This window comes from Ranitomeya imitator, chromosome 3 (genome assembly GCF_032444005.1).
Source record: "Ranitomeya imitator isolate aRanImi1 chromosome 3, aRanImi1.pri, whole genome shotgun sequence".
In the NCBI taxonomy this organism is placed as follows: Eukaryota; Metazoa; Chordata; class Amphibia; order Anura; family Dendrobatidae; genus Ranitomeya; species Ranitomeya imitator.
The window spans coordinates 40,321,135-40,345,282 of NC_091284.1; the positions used below are offsets into that span (position 1 = coordinate 40,321,135).

Genomic DNA, 24,148 nt, shown 5'->3' on the forward strand with positions numbered 1-24,148 from the left:
AGCATTCACTACGAGTAGTGGAGGTACATCATCATCAGAGGAATGGCTAGCATAAAGTCGGAACTATTCATAAGAGCTTGGCCAGGAGAGGACCACCCTTTCACTTTCTTCGTTAAAGTACATAAAGTGAAGACCTCCCATGTTCCTGCTCCCTTGTGCGCAGGAGATATCTGCTCGCTCAGTGACTGCTGCACGCTAATCTAAGATTTCCTCTGTATCCAGAATAATAAATCTAGACGACATATCATCAAGGAACTCCATTAAAACTGATAGTATTTACTGTCTGAGTTTTATAACGTGCAAACTTTTCTGAGGTAAAAAACTTTGATAAGTTGAAAAATTTTGGTGTAACGCAAGGCTACGCTAAAGTCTTACAATTTTCGGTGGGCTTATGCCATTTTTGCCCAAAGTGGGCCCCGCTTGGGCGAGCCACCTGCTGCTCGTCAAATTCATGACGAGCATCGGAGATCCGTATCCCACAAACCTTACCTCAGTGCCCGACTGGAGGCGCCTTGAGGCACGTGACTTTATTAATTAAATGAATCCAAATTTCCAAGTCATGTAGCTTAGTAAATCAGCCACGCTGCGTCATGCCCAACGCAGTCCCTAAGGGTACGAGGTATCAACGCCAAGAACAGGAGAAGGATCTGCGGTGTTCCTGGAGTGTTCCATTAAATACATAATGAAAAAAATATAAAAGTGCCTCAAGTGTAGAAAAAAAAAAACGTAAAGAAAGGTGAAAGGATCAAACTTCGGTAAATTAGTGCAAGCCTGGGTGCAGAAGAGCATATACAGCTGTGGAAAAAAATTAAGGGACCACTGCAAAATGTTCAGTTTGTCTGATTTTTCTCTTTATAGGTATATTTTTGAGTAAAATGTAAATTGTTCTTTTATAAACTTCTGACAACATGTCTCTGAATTTCCAAGCAATAAATTTTGTTTTGTTTTTTCTGACAAAGAAAAATGGTCAAAATTTAAAACACAAAACCCAGTGCTTTCAGACCTCAAATAATGCAAAGAAAGCAAGTTCATAATCATTTAGAAACAACAATACTAATGTTTTACCTCATAAAAAGTTCAGAAATCAGTATTTTGTGGAATAACCATGATTTTTAATCCCAGCTTTCATGAGTCTTGGCATGCTTTCCACCAGTCTTTCACACTGCCCCTGGCGCAAAAATGTAAGCAGTTCTTCTTTGTGTGATGACTTGTGACTATCCATCATCCTCTTACATTCCAGAGTAGGGGTGTCAAACTGCATTCCTCGAGGGCTGCAAACAGGTCATGTTATCAGGATTTCCTTGTACTGCACAGGTGATAATTTAATCACCTACACAAATAATGAGTTGGTGATTAAATTATCACCTGTGCAGTACAAGGAAATCCTGAAAACATGACCTGTTTGCAGCCCTCGAGGAATGCAGTTTGACACCCCTGTTCCAGAGGTTTTCAATGGGGTTCAGGGCTGGAGATTGGGCTGCCCATGACAGGGTTTGCATGTGGTGGTCTCTTAATTTTTGCCAGAGGTTTATGTATCTTTTGTCATCCAAGAAAATCAGATCAATTATGAGTGTGATCATGGATGAAGAGAAGATGTAAAAAAATTCTCCATTCCATCCATTCTGTCTGCACTCAGATGTCATCCGAATATCGGATCAAATTCGGGCAGGCAATCCCTGCATGTCCGGGACTCAAACAAATTATTCAAGCACGCCGAAGACCCTCGGTTAGCATCCGAGCATGGCGGATAACACCTTATCCCAGCACGTTCGCTCACAACTAATGTTGTAGTTGGCGACTAAGTTGTGGGGGTAAGGGCTATAAATAAAGGGATTCAACTCTGTATTGAGACTTATTTTAAAGGCAATGATCCATGGCGGTAAAAAAAATAAAAGTAGCTCATACCCACCAAACCCGAGACCCTACTGTAAACGGGACTGGTTCTGGTTTGGCTAAATGAGAGGCTTTAGATGCAGCCTGTAAATAAATATCTAGGCCAATATAAAAATAAAGTACACGATGGGAAAATTGCCTTCAAGTCTTCACATTTACCCATTATATTAAGCATTTAAAATTTTCCTTAAAGTGGTTTTCTAAAGAAAAGTTTTCAGGAGCACGCCAGTCCCCGCTGCGATGCGCGCCTGATGATTGACAGCCGGCCTGAACCGTTCTCTCCCATGCTCCAAGCAGAGGCAGCTTTGTCTCTGCAGCATTAGAGAGGCACAGGGCACTGAAGTTGCAAACTCTATAGCACAGTGCTTGTAATTGGCCACCGCTGAAAGTCTGCAGAGGTGGACGGTAACCTAGGCAACCTCTGGCATTCTGCACTGGCTCATAGAGGGAGATCCTGAGCGTAGTATGTGGGATCTATGACGCACATATACCCTAATAGGCCATATGTTCCGGGCAAACACTCTAAATATAGATCCCATACAGGATGCGAATGAAATCTTAGTCTTAATATTGCCCAGGTTTTTATGGGAAATCGTACCCATGACCTGGGATAGAATCGGAACTGACAAACACCCTCGAGGGCACAAGGGATGGAAACAGAGATATAACATAGGTAATGTCCATGCTGATCAGTTTATGCTTCCCGGATCTCCAGGGGGACTGAACAGAACCGTCCTTTACCGAATATGGTCCCAAAACTAATGTCTAACTGAATAAATAGAAAAATTGGACTGGAATGACGCCACAATGGTGCTGGATCACGCCACCCTAGGAGACGAAAGTCCTCATCCGTCCCGCCTCCCATGGGAGGACCCCCATTCCATCATTCACACAGATAATCAGTATAGGGCCTGAGGAAAATGTCTCATGCCGCGTCCATCTCGTGTGTCTCTTCTGATATAAATGTCAGCTGCGAACACGATTCTCCACATTCCTCCGTGGGCAGGGTCGGCAGGTGAGGAGCGCTGTAGAATGGCTTACTCAAATACTGCAGGGGAGAAAAAAAATCATAATTCATATATATAGGTCATCCACATTTATTTCACTCAAAGGGAGTCTGTCAGAAATGCGAATATAATATAATGAGGGCAAACTGGGCAATTATAATGTTATTGGCCAATTAGAATGTTTTGGGCACCCCCATTTCCAGTCACTGCCTCAGCCCCTGTTCCCTCCCTGTAATGAAGAGTCATCAGAGACCTCTGTTTCAAGGGCTGCTCTACTGAGCGCGCATCGGTTGTCAATTCCAACCGAGGTTCAGTAGATTCCTGTGACCGTGCAGTGTTCTTCTCAGTGCGCAGTGACAGTTCGCTCTCTCACCGACCCTGATCGGAAGTGACGAGCCGGTAACAGAGCGCACTGTCATTGCATAGTGCAAGTAAAGAATGAGTGAGCAGAGATCAACACAGCCCCCTCTATAATTGCAGCCAAAAGATGCAAATTTTCAAAGACTCTGATAACTTTTCCCCCTATGTGTGATTGAAGCCTTAGGCTTTCAAAAATATGTTTCTCACAGGTCTGAAAGAAGTTAATTAGTAGTGATTAGCGAATATACTCGTTACTCGAGATTTCCCAAGCACGCTCGGGTGGTCTCCGAGTATTTATGACTGCTTGGAGATTTAGTTTTCATTGCCACAGCTGAATGATTTACAGCTATTAGCCAGGCTGAGTACATGTGGGGGTTGCCTGGGAATCCCCACATGTATTCAAGCAGGCTAGTAGCTGTAAATCATCCAGCTGTGGCGAAGAAAACTAAATCTCCGAGCACTAAAAAATACTCGGAGGTCACCCGAGCGTGCTCGGGAAATCTCGAGTAACGAGTAAATTCGCTCATCACTATTAATTAGTAGTGAAGACACAATATAAGGCCAGATACAAACCTCTTTCAGATGTTCTGGTAAAGAATATGGTGGGAAGAATATATATCGTGTGATCTCATATCCTTTCATTATGGTATAGGCGAGGAGAAGGAAAAAAACGGCTGAAAGTACCATGGATCCGAGGAACAGCAGGGCTATTTTCCATGATGGGATCCTACCTGGAAGTAGTTCATAATGTTAAATATCAGCATTATTAATTAAGAGGCCCTGACATTTACCATAACTATGTATTTTTTTAACCTGGTGTAAATGGCGCTGTTCTACTGAATCTGGTGGTCTTTTCGTTTTGTTCTTGCTCCTCTCCGGTTTTTGAACTATGACCCCTTCTCCCTTTAGATGTTCCAGTCTTTTTAACAAAGTAGGCATAATCCTTATTTCTTCTTTGTGGACATCTTCTTGAGGACCACGCCCACTTGGCTAACAAGACAAGATTTATATACAGGGAAGATGGAGCGATTTCTCAGGAATGGAGAGGCGCAGGAACAAAAGAAAAACAACGCCGGATTCAGGAGAACAGCGGCGTTTAAACCAGATTTTAAAAATGACATCTTTATGGCAAGTGACAAGTTCTCTTTAAAGCAGGAACTTAAAAAACTGACAGCCATGTGTAAAACATTGACCCTGGACGTAGCCCAGGTGCTGCATATACTTATCTGAAAAATTAAATAAAGTCATTGACCTGACCAAACACCATATTTATGGAGGGAAGAGAAGGGACAAGGTGTAAAAACACATAAAGGAATAATGAAGCAGGACCTGCAATATACGGTAACCAAAAAAAGTGGAAATAAGCTTTCTTGATATGTACAAAGAGCACCAAATAATCTTACATGTAAAAACAAAAAGTAGGTAAAATACTGTTTGGAAAGGATCACATCAGTCTCCAAAACAGAATACAGAAATAGACAAATACAATCTCCCCATTAACCGAATTTATAGATAAAGGGTAATACATAAAGGGCAAGGCCACAAATAAACTATGAATTCATTGAAACATTGACAATACAAATAAATGTGCATTACCAAAGTAAGCCTATAGGAAAGGGACAGGAAAATGCAATAGCAAAATAAACCTGGTGAGCTGTCAATATGGAAATATATAAATAAAAGTACGATACCAAAAGAAAAATCAAATCTTAATAAGACACATAACAGGTCAGCAACCCACATCCCGGATAAAGAGGGAGAGCCTGAGCCGAAACTTGTAACCCTCGTGTGATACATGTTCAGGACTCTGGTAGCGATGAGAATAGACCAGGAGGAATGTTGGCGAACTGGTTCTGTACATGCGCACAGCCCAACAAAACACACAAAGGAGCTTCTAAAATCCCGGAAAGGAACCGCAGTTGTCTTTAATCTGCCCGTGCGGCAATCCCAACAACCTATGATGAAACAAGTGCACCTAAAGCACCGGACACTAAAAAACACGTGAATAACTGAACAACCAGTGGGATAAGGCACAAAAATAAAGACAAAAGAGCGCCTGGCAAAATTCAATATAGTGACTACCCAGGTTAGTCGGCTGGTCGATCACAAAAGATCCACAGTCAGGAATCCTGTTGACATAAATGTCCAAATAAGGCAGCACTCCAAATAGTGAATTGAGAGAAAAAAAATATCCATACCACTGTCTATATTCATGTTAAAACAAAAATAAATCGTACAATTGTCACACTGGCCATTAGGTCTTTTCCTACACTCATACTTCCTTTTCTGTACATAAGACTTCTCAGTAGTTTCATTATCACCAAAGAGTGGATTTTAATAAATGATAACACCTGTATATGCAGAAGATAACAAAAGATCCAAAATTCACAACAGATAATGTCACAGCTCACCTCCTCCTCCTGTACAATGAGTGATAACACCTCTATATACAGTAGATAACACAGGCATCACGACACAGATGTTGGGTGACCCATGACCAGGGGCTCCTTTCCTGTTCATAACACTAGGTGGCACCCTAGCTTGCCCTACTCACTGGGATACTTCTGAAGGTGAAGATGCCGGGGCTTCCACCCTTGCCTTATCTCCCGAGTTAGCCCTCCCTCTGTTACCTTCCCCCACCCAGGGAAGAGGGGCGCTACTGTGATAACACCTGTATATGCAGAAGATAACAAAGGATCCAAAATTCACAACAGATAATGTCACAGCTCACCTCCTTCTCCTGTACAATGAGTGATAACACCTCTATATACAGTAGATAACACAGGATCCACCATTCACAATAGGTGATGTCACAGCTCACCTCCTCCTCCTGTACAATGACTGATAACACCTCTATATTCAGTAGATAACACAGGATCCACCATTCACAATAGGTGATATCACAGCTCACCTCCCCCTCCTGTACAATGACACCTCTATATACAGTAGATAACACAGGATCCACCATTCACAATAGGCGATGTCATAGCTCACCTCCTCCTCCTGTACAATGACTGATAACACCTCTATATACAGTGGATAGCACAGGATCCACCATTCACAATAGATGATGTCACAGCTCACCTCCTCCTCATCCTGTACAATGACTGATAACACCTCTATATACAGTAGATAACACAGGATCCACCATTCACAATAGGTGATGTCACAGCTCACCTCCTCCTCCTGTACAATGACTGATAACACCTCTATATACAGTAGATAACACAGGATCCACCATTCACAATAGATGATGTCACAGCTCACCTCCTCCTCCTGTACAATGACTGATAACACCTCTATATACAGTGGATAGCCCAGGATCCGCCATTCACAATAGGTGATGTCACAGCTCACCTCCTCCTCCTGTACAATGACTGATAACACCTCTATATACAGTAGATAACACAGGATCCACCATTCACAATAGATGATGTCACAGCTCACCTCCTCCTCCTGTACAATGACTGATAACACCTCTATATACAGTGGATAGCACAGGATCCACCATTCACAATAGGTGATGTCACAGCTCACCTCCTCCTCATCCTGTACAATGACTGATAACACCTCTATATACAGTAGATAACACAGGATCCACCATTCACAATAGGTGATGTCACAGCTCACCTCCTCCTCCTGTACAATGACTGATAACACCTCTATATACAGGAGATAACACAGGATCCACCATTCACAATAGGTGATGTCACAGCTCACCTTCTCATCCCTTCATAATGTATTTTATCCTACATTTGTTTATTTCCATATTTGTAATTTAGAGGATAACTTACTAATCAACGTGGCTCTGACCTTGGGGCTGCAAGCGATGCCTAAAACAGAGTCCTGGATACTGGAAACTGATTTTTTCATAGTCCCATCTTGAAAGGAGTGGAGGTTCGGTCGCTCGATATTCACTCTAATTACTGTCAATAGGACTGGCAAATAAATCAAAGTCCAGTGCTTCGCTATTTATGGCAGTGCCATAGACAATGAACAGAGAGGAGATCGAGTGTTTGCATCTCTGCTCCCTTAAAATGGGACTTTACAGAACTCATTTCTCAGGGTTCAGAGTCTGATTTTTGGGTTCCTTACAATCAGATTCCATTGATTTTGTGAATTTGGACTCATACCCATATGTGTGAAAAAAAAGTTCCAATATTAGGACTGAAAAAAAAGAACGAGTGTCATGCATTTTTTATGCGAGTACAATCCGATTTTTCACACCTAGCATCCAATTTACATCCGAATGCAGTGTGATTTTAACATGAGCTTTTACATACAGCAGTTCTCTGTCATTTACACATCGCTTTCAAAGGAAACACACAAACAAACACACAAACAAACACACACTATATATGTACAGTGGGGCAAAAAAGTATTTAGTCAGTCAGCAATAGTGCAAGTTCCACCACTTAAAAAGATGAGAGGCGTCTGTAATTTACATCATAGGTAGACCTCAACTATGGGAGACAAACTGAGAAAAAAAAAATCCAGAAAATCACATTGTCTGTTTTTTTAACATTTTATTTGCATATTATGGTGGAAAATAAGTATTTGGTCAGAAACAAAATTTCATCTCAATACTTTGTAATATATCCTTTGTTGGCAATGACAGAGGTCAAACATTTTCTGTAAGTCTTCACAAGGTTGCCACACACTGTTGTTGGTATGTTGGCCCATTCCTCCATGCAGATCTCCTCTAGAGCAGTGATGTTTTTGGCTTTTCGCTTGGCAACACGGACTTTCAACTCCCTCCAAAGGTTTTCTATAGGGTTGAGATCTGGAGACTGGCTAGGCCACTCCAGGACCTTGAAATGCTTCTTACGAAGCCACTCCTTCGTTGCCCTGGCGGTGTGCTTTGGATCATTGTCATGTTGAAAGACCCAGCCACGTTTCATCTTCAATGCCCTTGCTGATGGAAGGAGGTTTGCACTCAAAATCTCACGATACATGGCCCCATTCATTCTTTCATGTACCCGGATCAGTCGTCCTGGCCCCTTTGCAGAGAAACAGCCCCAAAGCATGATGTTTCCACCACCATGCTTTACAGTAGGTATGGTGTTTGATGGATGCAACTCAGTATTCTTTTTCCTCCAAACACGACAAGTTGTGTTTCTACCAAACAGTTCCAGTTTGGTTTCATCAGACCATAGGACATTCTCCCAAAACTCCTCTGGATCATCTAAATGCTCTCTAGCAAACTTCAGACGGGCCCGGACATGTACTGGCTTAAGCAGTGGGACACGCCTGGCACTGCAGGATCTGAGTCCATGGTGGCGTAGTGTGTTACTTATGGTAGGCCTTGTTACATTGGTCCCAGCTCTCTGCAGTTCATTCACTAGGTCCCCCCGCGTGGTTCTGGGATTTTTGCTCACCGTTCTTGTGATCATTCTGACCCCACGGGGTGGGATTTTGCGTGGAGCCCCAGATCGAGGGAGATTATCAGTGGTCTTGTATGTCTTCCATTTTCTAATTATTGCTCCCACTGTTGATTTCTTCACTCCAAGCTGGTTGGCTATTGCAGATTCAGTCTTCCCAGCCTGGTGCAGGGCTACAATTTTGTTTCTGGTGTCCTTTGACAGCTCTTTGGTCTTCACCATAGTGGAGTTTGGAGTCAGACTGTTTGAGGGTGTGCACAGGTGTCTTTTTATACTGATAACAAGTTTAAACAGGTGCAATTACTACAGGTAATGAGTGGAGGAAAGAGGAGACTCTTAAAGAAGAAGTTACAGGTCTGTGAGAGCCAGAAATCTTGATTGTTTGTTTCTGACCAAATACTTATTTTCCACCATAATATGCAAAAAAAATGTTAAAAAAACAGACAATGTGATTTTCTGGATTTTTTTTTCTCAGTTTGTCTCCCATAGTTGAGGTCTACCTATGATGTAAATTACAGACGCCTCTCATCTTTTTAAGTGGTGGAACTTGCACTATTGCTGACTGACTAAATACTTTTTTGCCCCACTGTATATTAGATAGAGAGAGATAAATGAAAAGCCGTCAATTCAGCAGCCGCGTACAGTAAAATCTGGGCGGCGGAGAGCTGATGTTTTTTAGCCTGTGGGGGGCAATATCCATGGGCCCCTTCCTAGGCTATTAATATTAGCCTATAAATAATATGAACAGAGCCACATGCAAGTCCAAGGGCGGACAGAAAAGACTCCCAGACAATACATATATAATCAGAAAAGGAGTCACCAAACTGCCATTAAAGGTATATAAAAATCCATCATTTATTAATAAACATAACAGTAAAATACTAAGATGACATACAGAAAACTCTAAGTCATAATCGGGTAATAACGTGAATAACGGACATAGGTAACAGGCACCAAATACCACACCTAGAGTTTACGACTAGAGGTCACAAGTTCGCTAACCAAGTTCTCCCATACATGGTAACACATAGACAATCCCTATGAAAAATGTAAATCTACAGCGGTATATAGGACTGGACCTCACCCATATTAGTCGTGGTGTGTATATGGCAGCGCCAGCCCCTACGCGCGTTTCGCGTAGGCTACAGCCCCCCGAAGAAGCCTACGCGAAACGCGCATAGGGGCTGGCGCTGCCATATACACACCACGACTAATATGGGTGAGGTCCAGTCCTATATACCGCTGTAGATTTACATTTTTCATAGGGATTGTCTATGTGTTACCATGTATGGGAGAACTTGGTTAGCGAACTTGTGACCTCTAGTCGTAAACTCTAGGTGTGGTATTTGGTGCCTGTTACCTATGTCCGTTATTCACGTTATTACCCGATTATGACTTAGAGTTTTCTGTATGTCATCTTAGTATTTTACTGTTATGTTTATTAATAAATGATGGATTTTTATATACCTTTAATGGCAGTTTGGTGACTCCTTTTCTGATTATATATTAATATTAGCCTGCAGCTGTCTATCTAACCTTTGCTGGTTATTAATGATAGGGGGACCCTTCGTATTTTGTATTTTTTGGGGGGGTCCCCCATTTTAATAGCCAGGAAAGGTTAAGTATACAGCTGTGAGCTGATATTAGTAGCCTGGGAAGCTCCATAGGTATTACCTCCTTCCCATGCTATAAACATTAGCCTCAAGCCATCGGCTTTCCCTCTGCTGGTTTGGAAAATTACATGGGAGCCCACACAATTTTTTTCAGAAAATACTAATTTATTAATTAAATACATGTATAGTAAGCTGACCGCACACTGCACTAATTGTATATGTCACTGACATTGATATATCTATTCTATGCGTACTGTATATACTGTATGTAATCTATCTATTCCATTACGTAGAGTCCTGCTGTGATTTTACCACTGAACTTTTAATTGGTGTGTAAAAATCGGACGGTACTCGCATGGTCCATATGCCGTGTGATTTTTTGCTCGCGGACATTGATGTGCATTGGAGAGTTTCGTCCAAGATACGCTGCAAATCGCAGCATGCTGCGATTTTTTTTCGCAGTATGCTTTCAGCTGAGAAAAAAAAATTGCAGATGAGATGTCACCCATTGAATAACATTGGTCAAAGTGCAATCCGATTTTTTTGTAGTCTGTTTTTCTCACAAATGAGTATGAGCTCTTACCCGCTACCTCAGTGGTTAGCACTTCAGCCCTGCAGCCCCCGCCGAGGTCTTAGGTTCAAATTAGGTATATGCCATGGCCAAGAAACCATACGGAGACAGAAGGGCAGGACTCCTCCTTAGGTGGGGTACAGTGTAACAACTCTGGCTGCTAGAGCCAAGTTAACTGGCAGACATTTTCATCGGGGGCACCGGGTATACAGGTCAGGTATACAGGTCGGGTATACAGGTCGGTGTATAACGCTGTGTAACAGGTTTAGTATAATAGTCGCTTACCGTCTTCTGTGGTTTGATTGCACATCACAGGGCTGAACTTGCCAGCCTTGTGAAACTGAGGCACGTAGGCTTGGACCTTCACGCAGTAGACAGTCCACGTTTTTAAGTCATGAAGAATTTCTGTGTTGTCTTCTGTAGTTATATTTAAAACCTGGAATAAAATGCAAAAAAAAAAGCAGAATGAAAAGCTGAAAATATACAAAATGGAATATAGCAGACTCAGTGACATCTATGGTAGAATATAACGGGCACGCTCTGTGACATATGCAGAGGTCACTGCGCAGGGAGGAGGGAGGAAACGCTCAAGTGTCCTCATCAGCTTCTATGATTCTATGTTCTCTGCATACAGCTGTAAATCTGCCTTAATATATTTTATTATAACCCCTCCCTCTCATGATAATAAGACAACTGCGGCCCACCCCAAGCTGAAAAGTGTCATTCTCTGCCAATATATTCAGCTTGGAAAAAAAAAATGTAAAAAGTTATCGCCTATCTGCAGGCTAGATTGCTGATTTCTAGGTCTCCAAAGGATTCTGAGAGCAGGGATGTAATGGGGCAGCAGTCGCGTGCGCATCGTTCTGTACATTGTCTATAGGGCTGCAGGACATGGCTGAGTTCAGCACCCTCCTATCTCCGGTGGTCTCGACCATACATTACTTACATGTGCAGGGTCAGATTCCTTCCAGTAAAACACCCTGTAAGTCAGCTCCCCATATCTCTCCTTTATCGACCTTCCGATAAAGTATTCTTCGGAATTTACAAAGGGGCCGTTAAAACTGACGTCCAGGTATCCCGACCTTGAGGAGACTGTTGTGTTTGGAGCTCCGATTATTGCTTGATAAAAGAAAATGGATATAATATGATCTAATGGTAGAATCTGGTATATTATTATAATAATGCCCACAGTCAGATACACACAGTAGGAGACTTTACTGGTGCAATGTGGGAATAAAGCCCATGATTTATTTTACAAAATATCTGTCCCAAATTCTGCAAATCCTAAAAGGTATAAACATACTGTAGTAAATAAACTGCATAAAGATCAAGAAGTGTTTGTAATTTGAAAGATAAAAACGATGACTATTACAATTTTTTTTTTAAATGCACACAGATATAGAAAATAGAATTAAGAGGTGTCCCAAACCACAAAAACTACAAAAAGGGAGGTCAGCTGAAACAATATACATTAATACACAGACAAATATAAATGCATGGCAACATGTGTCCTGTCCATCAATTTACAATGTTACACTACTACACAGGAAGAATCACGAGTGAAACGCGCGTCGGGGTCAGGTTAGCGTTCTACTCGGCATCTTATTCCCGAAGCAGGACAAACCCAGGTAATATATGCTTGGCACAGGCTATTGTGACTCTAGTGCAAATATTGGGGAATAGGAATACATTCTCAACAATTGCTATTATTGTGATTCATTCTTAGACACTGCTCTACCAGCGGAATGTTTTTTCTCTGCATTTACCATCACATGCTACCACATTGCCTATTTGGCAACAGGTATATTTTTTGTTTAAGCACAAGCCCCCTGTTTAGCTCTATGGTAGTGTGACCATTGTGAGTATATGATTTTTTTCTTCAGGACAACATACCTTGCTGACTGTATTGAGAGTAGCCTATGTATTTTAGGTGCATATTTTGTCTAATTTTGACACCAGTGTAAATTGATGGACAGGACACATGTTGCCATGCATTTATATTTGCCTGTGTATTAATGTATACTGCTTCAGCTGACCTCCCTTTTTGTGGTTTGAGGCACCTCTTACTTCTATATCTGTGTGCATTTTTTATTTTTTATTTTTTTAAATAAAGTGATCGTTTTTATCTTTCAAATTACAGCACTTCTTGATCCTTATGCGGTTTATTTACTACAGGATCAGCATGTTTATATATCATGTGAAGTGTTGCCCATTCTGTAAGGAAAATGGTCTTGGGTAGTATGTTTAAAAAATCCTAAAAGGTCTAGCAATCCGTCTGCCTGTTATCTTTCCATCTATGTGTACATATATTTGGGAGCAGACACCATTGGTGCAGCGGTAGATGGGCACAATAGGGAAAGAGGCCACTACCAGCTCCAAAGCAGCTTCTGTCCAGACACATTATTCTACTGCAAGTGGCCCATAAATTGTTCTTGCACAAGGGCCCTATTCTCACTGTGTCCACTATCTATCTAATATCTATCTATTATCAATCTATATATCTATCATCTATCGAATATCTATCTAATCTCTATCTATTATCAATCTATTATCTAATATATATATATATATATATATATATATATATATATATATATATCATCAATCTATCTATTATCTATCATCTATCTATTATCAATCTATCTATCTATTATCTATTTAATATCTATTATCTATCTAATATACGTCCATCCATCTACACTTGTGCTCAAAAGTTTACATACCCCGGCAGAATTTTTGCTTTCTTGGCCTTTTTTCAGAGAACATGAATGATAACACGAAAACTTTTTTTCCTCTCATGGTTAGTGGTTGGGTGAAGCCATTTATTGTCAAACTACTGTGCTTTATATTTTTAAATCATAATGACCACCCAAAACATCCAAATGACCCTGATCAAAAGTTCACATACCCTATTGATTTTGGCCTGATAACATGCACAGAAGTTGACACAGATGGGATTGAATGGCTACTAACATCCTCACCTGTGACCTGTTTGCTTGTAATCAGTGTGTTTGCATAAAAGCTGAGTGAGTTTCTGGGATCCAGACAGACTCTTGCATCTTTCATCCAGCCACTGACGTTTCTGGATTGTGAGTCATGGGAAAAGCAAAAGAATTGTCAACTGATCTACGAGAAAAGGTAGTTGAACTGTATAAAACAGGAAAAGGATACAAAAAGATATCAAGGAATTGATAATGGCAGTCAGCAGCGTACAAACTGTGATTAACAAATGGAAAATGAGGGGCTCTGAAAAAAAAAAAAAAAACACGGTCAAGTAAACTAACAAAAATTTTGCCCACAACTGCCAGGAAAATTGTTCGAGATGAAAAGAAAAACCCACAAATAACATTAGCTGAAATACAGGATTCTCTGAAAACTAGCGGTGTGGCTGTTCCAAGATGCACAATAAGGAGGCACTTGAAGAAAAATGGGCTGCATGGTCGAGTCGCCAGAAGAAAGCCATTACTGTGCAAATGCCACAAAGTATTGCACCTACAATTCGCAAAACAGCACAGACAAGCCTCAAAACGTCTGGAACAAGGTGATTTGGAGTGATGAGACCAAAATTTAACTTTTTGGGCACAACCATAAATGTTACATTTGGAGAGAGGTCAACAAGGCCTATGATGAAAGGAACACCATTCCTACTGTAAAGCATGGAGGTGAATCGCTAAGGTTTTTGGGGATGTGTGAGCTACAAAGGCACATGAAACTTGGTCAAAGTTGAAGGAAAGCAAATACTGGAGGCAAATTTGCAATCATCAGCCCAGAAGCTGCGCATGGGACGTACTTGGACGTTCCAACATGACAACGATCCAAAACACAAGGCTAAGTCGACCTGTCATTGGCTACAGCAGAACAAAGTGAATATTCTGGAGTGGCCATCTCAGTCTCCTGACCTCAATATCATTGAGCCACTCTGGGGAGATCTCAAGCGCGCAGTTCATGCCAGACAGCCCAGGAATTTACAGGACCTGGAGGCTTTTTGCCAAGAAGAGTGGGCAGCTTTACCATCTGAGAAAATAAAGAACCTCATCCACAAAAGACTTCAAGCTGTCATTGATGACAAAGGGTAATACACGGTATTAAGAAACAGGGTATGTAAACTTTTGATGAGGGTCATTTGGATTTTTTGGGTTGTCATTATGATTTCAAAAGAGAAAACACAGTAGTTTGACAATAAATGGCTTCACCCAACCACTAACCATGAGTGGAGAAATAGGTTTGGTTTTATCATTCATATTCTCTGAAAAAAGGCCAAGAAAGCAAAAATTCTGCCGGGGTATGTAAACTTTTGAGTACAACTGTATCTATCTATTTATCCATAGTGGATGGGAAAATACTTACTTTGATGGTCGGGGTCAAAATGAATAGTCACCCAGTCAGATTGTTTGGAATTTAGCTCTGTCCTCACTCGCACGTAAGACTTGTATGTAATAATGGAGGAATCACACTGCTGCTTATGTGTTCTTTCACATATATACTTATAGTCATCCCTCTCAGAGCTGAAGTCCCTAGAAATTAAAATTCACATTATGTGCAGCAGCAAAAAGCAAATGTGATGCAAATCACATTGAGAGAAAAAAGCAAACAAAATGTCATTAGAATACATACTTCAATAGAGGATTACCATGTAATAGACAGAGATAAAAATATAAAGAAAACAAGAACGCAATGATTTGGAAATCTCTTCTACCCATACTTTGCTCACTACAGAAGATAGAACACAGATCAAGAGGTGAACGTTGGACATTTTTTCTTTTTTTTTTTGTTAATTAACTAATTTAGAAATTGATGACATCAACACAGGGTTAATGAAAGGCTGAAAAAGTAAGTGGTAGTAATGAAAAACAGCTGGAGGGACAATTTTAAAAGAGCGTGTTAGAGAGGCAGAGTCTCAGCAGCAAAGATGGTCAGAGGTCACCGATCTGTGAACAATTTTTCTACAATTTCAGGAAAATCTTCTACGTAAAATTGCAAAGACTGTGAATATCTCACCAGCTACAGGATATAATATCATCAAAAGAATCAGATTCTGGAGAAATCCATGTGCACAAGGGACAAGGACAATGGTCAATATTGGATGCTCATGGCCTACGGGCCCTCGAGTGGCGCTGCATTAGAAACAGGCATGATTCATCCGTACAAATCAATGCATGGGCTCAGGAATAATCCAGAACTCAGTGTCTGTGATCACAGTTCTGTATAATCCACCGATGCAAGATACAGAAGCCAAATGGCAACACAATCCAGAAACGCTGCTGTCTTTCCTTGGCAAGCGCTCATTCATAATGGATGGAGGCAAAATGGAAAACGGTTATGTGGTCAGGGGAATAAATATGTGAAATTCTTTATGGAAACCACAGACGTCGTGTCCTGGAGACTCCAGAGAACAGGGACCATCCAGCTTGTTATCAGCGCACAGTTCTGCGTCTGTGATGGTTCAGGGGCATTAGTGCCTATGGCAGGGGCAGCACACATGAAAGGTGCTATCAGTGCTGAGCATTACAGGTCCTTCTCAAAAAATTAGCATATAGTGTTAAATTTCATTATTTACCATAATGTAATGATTACAATTAAACTTTCATATATTATAGATTCATTATCCACCAACTGAAATTTGTCAGGTCTTTTATTGTTTTAATACTGATGATTTTGGCATACAACTCCTGATAACCCAAAAAACCTGTCTCAATAAATTAGCATATCAAGAAAAGGTTCTCTAAACGACCTATTACCCTAATCTTCTGAATCAACTAATTAACTCTAAACACATGCAAAAGATACCTGAGGCTTTTATAAACTCCCTGCCTGGTTCATTACTCAAAACCCCCATCATGGGTAAGACTAGCGACCTGACAGATGTCAAGAAGGCCATCATTGACACCCTCAAGCAAGAGGGTAAGACCCAGAAAGAAATTTCTCAACAAATAGGCTGTTCCCAGAGTGCTGTATCAAGGCATCTCAATGGTAAGTCTGTTGGAAGGAAACAATGTGGCAGAAAACGCTGTACAACGAGAAGAGGAGACCGGACCCTGAGGAAGATTGTGGAGAAGGACCGATTCCAGACCTTGGGGAACCTGAGGAAGCAGTGGACTGAGTCTGGTGTGGAAACATCCAGAGCCACCGTGCACAGGCGTGTGCAGGAAATGGGCTACAGGTGCCGCATTCCCCAGGTAAAGCCACTTTTGAACCATAAACAGCGGCAGAGGCGCCTGACCTGGGCTACAGAGAAGCAGCACTGGACTGTTGCTAAGTGGTCCCAAGTACTTTTTTCTGATGAAAGCAAATTTTGCATGTCATTCGGAAATCAAGGTGCCAGAGTCTGGAGGAAGACTGGGGAGAAGGAAATGCCAAAATGCCTGAAGTCCAGTGTCAAGTACCCACAGTCAGTGATGGTGTGGGGTGCCATGTCAGCTGCTGGTGTTGGTCCACTGTGTTTCATCAAGGGCAGGGTCAATGCAGCTAGCTATCAGGAGATTTTGGAGCACTTCATGCTTCCATCGGCTGAAATGCTTTATGGAGATGAAGATTTCATTTTTCAGCACGACCTGGCACCTGCTCACAGTGCTAAAACCACTGGTAAATGGTTTACTGACCATGGTATTACTGTGCTCAATTGGCCTGCCAAATCTCCTGACCTGAACCCCATAGAGAATCTGTGGGATATTGTGAAGAGAAAGTTGAGAGACGCAAGACCCAACACTCTGGTTGAGCTTAAGGCCGCTATTGAAGCATCCTGGGCCTCCATAACATCTCAGCAGTGTCACAGGCTGATTGCCTCCATGCCACGCCGCATTGAAGCAGTCATTTCTGCCAAAGGATTCCCGACCAAGTATTGAGTGCATAACTGAACATTATTATTTGATGGTTTTTTTGTTTGTTATTAAAAAACACTTTTATTTGATTGGATGGGTGAAATATGCTAATTTATTGAGACAGGTTTTTTGGGTTATCAGGAGTTGTATGCCAAAATCATCAGTATTAAAACAATAAAAGACCTGACAAATTTCAGTTGGTGGATAATGAATCTATAATATATGAAAGTTTAATTGTAATCATTACATTATGGTAAATAATGAAATTTAACACTATATGCTAATTTTTTGAGAAGGACCTGTATATGGAGGTTATAGAACAACATCTGATCCATCCAGACAATGTCTATTTCAGGGAAGGACTTATATATTATATCATACTAAGACAACGATAAACCCCATACGGCCTCCATCATAACAGCACGACTGCACAGAAGAGTTTGGGTGATGAACCGGCCAATCTTTCACCAATAGAAAAGATTTGACACATTATAACACAAAAGATCCGGCAAAGACCATGAACTGTGGAGCAGCGAGAATCCGACATCAGGCAAGGAGGGAACAAAGTTCCTCTCCCAAAACTCCAGCCATTGTCTCCACCATTTCCTGACATTACCGAGTATTGTAATAAGAACAGGGGGATGCCACACAATGGTGGACGCTTTCCAAGCCCAATATTTTTGAGATGTGTTGCTGCCATCAATTTCTAAATTATTCAATTTTTTTCAAATGAAATGACAAGAATTTCTTATTTCTCTAAAACCTGCACTTATGGGTAAAAATATATCACGTGCATCAATTAATAGCGACTGATACTGAAGTTTCCCCTTTATTGTTGCAGGGTCTGTAAACTCTATAGCATGAGGCCAACACTATTTTTTCTAAAAGATGTTCGGAAGCAGCTGGGTTAAAGTGATACACAATGTACATTTATATGACAAGAAGAATCATAAAAAGCGATCACTGCAATGTCACCTACATTTTATATTGCACAGTGTAGCTCACGTTACCCCCGAGCTCAGCTGGACGATTCCATCGCAAGATATTCCTAAAGTTGATGGACTCCATGGTGACATTGGTGGGAATCGGAAGCTTCCCGAAACCTGTGTTTGCAGAAGAAATCAGCGTGATATTATCATGTACAATCTAATACAAGTGCAAAAAATGGTTCAAATTGGCCAAAAACAGTATAATACTGTACAGAGATATAGATATGGAAAAGCTTCCAAGACGGTATCCGCTTCCTTGAACCGCCTCATGGCTCATGGTCTACCACTGTGAGGACTGTTAGGCATAGTGTGTGTGCCGTAGCATTTAAGGGCTGTTACCTTTCAAAGATTATTGCTCAAAATGGCCAGGGATGCAAAACCCCCCATAAAACTGCTTTTATTCACCCTATGCCACTATTTGTTGATCGACTTCAGTGGTAATACCACGTTTACAAGGTTTACAATCAATGAGCTTAATGGCTTTTACCATCTACATTGGCAGAGCTGCTGAGATCACTGATTGTCTGCAGCGCTGTCAACGTGACTTCAACACGGAGATCAGTGACTGATGTGACATCATTACACAACAAACATTGGAAAAGCAGCACAGACCCATCACTGGACAGCGGGAGGGTGAGTCACTGATTAGTCCGTTAGTTGTGTTTTTTACATAGTCGAGTATTAGAGCAAAAGTTCTTGAAAGGAGAAAACCTCTCTGGTTGGAAGCTTTTCCGTAAGACTGAGCAATAGGGGGAGTTGGGCATCCACAGGTATTGAAGAGTGGTCCACTGGTTTGAGGCCAAATTCATGGACCAGACAACTTTTGGAGAAGGTCCAGGTTTCAGTCTACCATTGTCGAACCAGAAAAGGGACGCGTCTAATTGGCGGTTCAAGTGTATTGCTGTGAAGCAAAAAAATTGAGGTACCAGAATCCAGGAAGTCTAACTGGGGGGTGTAGTTAGATGGTGTGAAAGAGGCCTCACCACAATGAAGACTAAGCTAGATAAACTGAACTTCAGCAAGCCACACCATTGAGCCATCGTGCCTTTAATTGCTGAAACCACCAAGAGACTGGACTTATATTGTGCAACCATAAAGTTTATAGAACCTCCCAGTGAGTAAAGCTTAAGTTTTGAACTTCAGTTCATTTACCTTCACCCCCTATTGTCCACATACCTCCGCAGGGCAATTACTGCTAGATACCTCACCTTCACCCATGCCTTTGATTCAGATATCCGACAGGAACAAAGATGAACTAGGATGTTATGGAGCAGACTCAAAAAAGTTAACAATAACCTTTTAGACTAAACTTTTAGAAAGTGTGCTCTCGTTTTATCTTCATGGGTTATTTTTGTCATAGTTTTTTAATTTTAGATACACCGAAAGATCCCCGTACATCTGAGATACAGATATCTCACCTGACTGCCCCATACACGTGAACGTTCAACTTAGTCAAGCATTTATGTGTTCTCTATTGGGAAATCAGAGTAATCCTCTGCCAGACTCATCCGGCAGTGGCTTATCTTCCTGCAGAAAAAAAAAAGGATCTGGCAAAAAAAAAAAAATTAAAACCCGCTGATCCCTATCTGCACTGATCTGTTGGGGGGAGAGTTGTGAGGCCTTGACACACAATAGATGACTGACTGATTCCCCCAAAACCATCTGGTTTGGTCAACTTTTATCTAATGTATATAGGGGTCTAATAATTACTGCTTCAACACAAGCTGATCACAAAGGAGGCGCTCAGTTGAGTTCCTAATCTTCACCTTTTACCATTATATAATTTTACGGGCCAAAATTCCATACTAGTAAGTTTTTCATAATAAATATTTATGGAGGTCAAAGCTCGTTTTTGTTCATACAGAACTCCAATATGTAAGAAATATCTGATAAAAGAGAGTCTCTTCATAGGTTAGGGTCCTATGAAACCTTTATTGTCATGGATATGCCATAAATACCTGATGGGGTATAATTCCCTTTTAGTAATTATTTTATGATCATATATGGTTTTATATCTACTTCCTATTTGGCAGGATGTCCGAGTCATTCTTCTCTTTCTATTTAACGCTGTCTTCCACCTCCGGGTCACTTCTGCTGTAAACATCCTCCCTTGTGGTCTGTCACGAATGTTTCTCATTGTGCTTGTTGTGGTATTACTTCGTCAATGCAGTGTACACCATGTGCTCACTGAATGACTTTAGTACAATGTATAGTTTCCTCATTAGCAATGTGTGGCGCTACTATGGAGCCCTATCACTGAACAACTGTTTTCTCCTTTCCAATAATTCGGAGAGAATGCCCGCACGTGTTTTGCCTCCTTCATCTTGATCTTGTTACCATGGCAGAATGTGCCAAAAGTTAAAAGAAAGAAATCAAAAGGGTAAAATAAAATACTCCAAACATTATTAAGGTCCTCAAATTGTGGTTTTAAATATACGTTTTTGTATTTAGTGCAAGGTCAGACCGTCCGCTATAGTACAAGAAAATTCTCCGCCAGGCCCAAAAGATCCAACAGAAGACAACCTCATTCGGAGGCTAGGAACGATCACTTGTTACTAGGGTCTATTTATTATGGAGTCATTCATAGATAACCTCTTAAAGGCTTTCGAAATCTGTAAGCCATGGGACCTTTTATTTTTGGCTATGGCTATGGGACCCTTTATTCTAGCTGTAGGGGTGAATGAGGGGTGAATGAGGGCAGCAGAAGGTGTCGTGGCCATCCATGCTCAGGAACTTAAAGGAGCCCATAAGGTCTCTTTACTCCAGAAGACCAATACCATAAATGAAGCATTAGGCCTCATTCCGACTTCAGTGGATTTTTCGCAGAACTCTTCATTAGTGTTTTGGATCAGATTTTCATCAGTGATTGATCAGTTTTTACCATCAGTTTTTCTCGTACACCCACAAAAAAAAAGCTCTTGGAGTTTTCACATACTTCACCTAGAAATCAGTCAGTGAAAAACGGACAGTACTAGGAGGCAACTGTCCGAGTGTTTTGTGTAACCCCTAGACTTGTATGAATAATTTTGATCCGTGACTCGGATGAAAAATGGACGTGTCTCCATTTTTATATTTTGGTTCTCAATCCACAAGAAAATCACAGACATGTGAACAGCCTCCATAGAGTACAAAAAAACTCGATAGGACACGCACGTAAAAAACGGACATCTCAATGAGACCTTATTTGCAAACTGTCTCGAAATGTCCAAAAGGTTCCCAGAAAAGGGAAGACAATGTGGACTCCCGAAAGCTTTGGCAAATCTCCAGTTCACACTCTGAACCCTCCTGAATCCTTCCATAGAGCATCACTTTTGGAAGGTTTCTTGTGTGTAATGTCAGGGCACCCCACACAAGTATGATTTTCCTTTTGTTCCTGAGCTTCTCCATTCCCGAGATATTGTTCTTTTAGCTCTGTACATAAATGTAGCCCTGGCACTTGAAATGCATACTTAAGGGGGTGAGAAATGGGGTGTGATAGGCCATGGCCTATAAAAAGGTTGTAATTACAGGAAGAACAACTATTTTGGAAACCACCCTAAGGGTTTGTACATGTGGCATCTTTTACATGCCAGGGCACCCACATTGTTTTGAGACAAAAGACGCCTCAGGAAACCACTGGTGGTCTTTTCACTGAGGCATCTTTTTTTTATTTCTCGGTGGACCTATTTTGTGCCATCGGCGATTTCTTTTCTTAAATTACCGGTACATATATATCATCGCTAGGAAGATGCCAGAAAATTGGCCAGTCCCTTTTTTGAGCCACTTCACGCTTTCGAAGTGACAAGAACATATGGACAGCAACTCATTTTGACATAATGTTAATTTTTGGGGGACATGTTTTTAGGCAGGTTCCAGGCAGAATTTGTCTGAAAAAAGAAGTCTTATGCCCTTAGAAGAACAACACGGTGTCAAGTTTTTTATACCCATTTTTTCCAAACTCTCGAATGGCAAGTACTCCAGTTCTCCAGTTGAAGTCGTCGGGGTGGCCCACTCACTGATTTTGCTTTGGCGTCCAACAACTTCATATTACACCCATTGAGCATAGATAATTTTTAAGAGCATTACCTACTACTAAACTGTAGGTAGATTTAAAGCCACGTTCATACGATCAGTATTTGGTCAGTATTTTACATCAGTATTTGTAAGCCAAAACCAGGAGTGAGTGAAAAATACGGACGTGGTGACGTGTTTCTATTATACTTTTCCTGTGATTGTTCCTCTCCTGGTTTTGGATTACAAATACTGATGTGAAATACTGACCAGATACAGAACGTGTGAACATAGCCCAACAGTACAGTCCTTAAACTGAATTCTAATGTGCCAAAATCATACATGTCGTTTCGGTATAATTTTTAGCTATGCAGTTTGTTTTTTGTTCTTTTTCTTTACAGCCATGAACTTGTCTAACAAGTTTCACCTATGAGCACCGCGAGGACGATAACCACATCACAAAACCTCGGCAATTCATGGTAAAGATCCCGACACACGGTAGCTCATGTGAAACCAACAGAGCTGAAAGGGACCAGAGAGGCTGAAATTCCCCCCGATTTATCACGATGGTGCACACTTTTCGATAACCTGGGGCTAATTTATGATTCCTAGCCACACCACTTCTAGTTAGTTTTTAAAACTGTCGAGAGAGACAGAGAAAGTGTCTAAAACGCATGAGAAATTTGACGCACACCGTGTATACAAATATTTTTGGCATAATTTCAGTCTAAATTTTGGTGAATGTTTCGCTATAATCTGCCTGATCTATTACAAAAGGGACAACCCGTTACCACATCCCCTGTAAAGAGCTCAAAGTTTACGGGGAATGAGACAACTCACCTGGAATCCAGCCGCAGATGAATATAAGAAGCCCATAGTGATAGTCCATGATCCGCTCTGGGGTCCTTTGTGCCGTACGGTGTGTCACATCATGTAGTGACACCCACTGTAACGACGCTCAGTCACTTCCTCATTTTTTACTTCTGGGGAATATACACAGTTACAGGAAAACATTACAAAGCAACACACACGAGGGAGGAGACGGCTGACGGCTCATTACAGTCCCCTGTGTAATCAGCCCACAGGTTGTGCAAGCCTATGCGAGAGCAGGGAAGAGTGCCGTAATCACACGCTCTCCAGCACGGTGTACGTGCAAGGTGCGAAAGTCACCTGTAATCTCACCCGTCCTATAGTTGTAGTGGTAGTGAAAATTGTTAACCATGTGTTTATACCTTGCTAATGATATGTTACCCCTACCTTCTGTCTTTTCCCCACTATCTCATAGAATGTAAGTCCGCAAGGACAGGGTCCTCTCCCCTCTGTACCAGTCTGTAAAAGATATCTATAACCCTGTATGTAACCCCTTTCTCATGTACAGCACCATGGAATTAATGGTGCTATATAAATAAATAAATAAATAATAATAATGTTATGTTCAGGTACAAATATTATAAACGAAAGATTTTACTACGTGATAAATAGGGGTATAGGTGGTCTACTGGTGTAGAGTTGACATACTACCTTGA

General features: G+C 41.2%; 1 protein-coding gene across 2 annotated transcripts; it reads right to left on the reverse strand.

Annotated features, from left to right (window-relative positions):
• Positions 1-829: 829 nt before the first annotated feature.
• LOC138672644 (interleukin-10 receptor subunit beta-like) lies at positions 830-23,676 on the reverse strand. 2 transcript variants are annotated; one of them, XM_069760812.1, is made up of 7 exons: positions 23,463-23,676; positions 18,623-18,746; positions 15,173-15,339; positions 11,772-11,944; positions 11,111-11,261; positions 3,834-3,991; positions 830-2,941 (listed from the first exon to the last, which is right to left on the reverse strand). In XM_069760812.1, the coding sequence occupies exons 1-7, from the start codon at positions 23,509-23,511 to the stop codon at positions 2,819-2,821; spliced, it is 945 nt and encodes a 314-aa protein (XP_069616913.1). In that variant the 5' UTR covers positions 23,512-23,676; the 3' UTR covers positions 830-2,818. The 2 variants fall into 2 exon arrangements, with proteins under 2 accessions (XP_069616913.1, XP_069616914.1); XM_069760813.1 differs by lacking the exons at positions 830-2,941; positions 3,834-3,991 and adding an exon at positions 10,399-10,727 and having other exon boundaries at positions 23,463-23,642.
• Positions 23,677-24,148: the final 472 nt, after the last annotated feature.

What these genes read in the sequence shown, in the direction of transcription:
- LOC138672644 (XM_069760812.1), bottom strand. Translation starts at nt 23,511, where the DNA reads ATGGACTATCACTATGGGCTTCTTATATTCATCTGCGGCTGGATTCCA. An exon ending in CAATCAAACCACAGAAGACG is followed by an intron (nt 3,992 to 11,110) that starts GTAAGCGACTAT and finishes AACTACTTCCAG; the next exon opens with GTAGGATCCCATCATGGAAA. An exon ending in TACCAGAACATCTGAAAGAG is followed by an intron (nt 2,942 to 3,833) that starts GTTTGTATCTGG and finishes TCTCCCCTGCAG; the next exon opens with TATTTGAGTAAGCCATTCTA.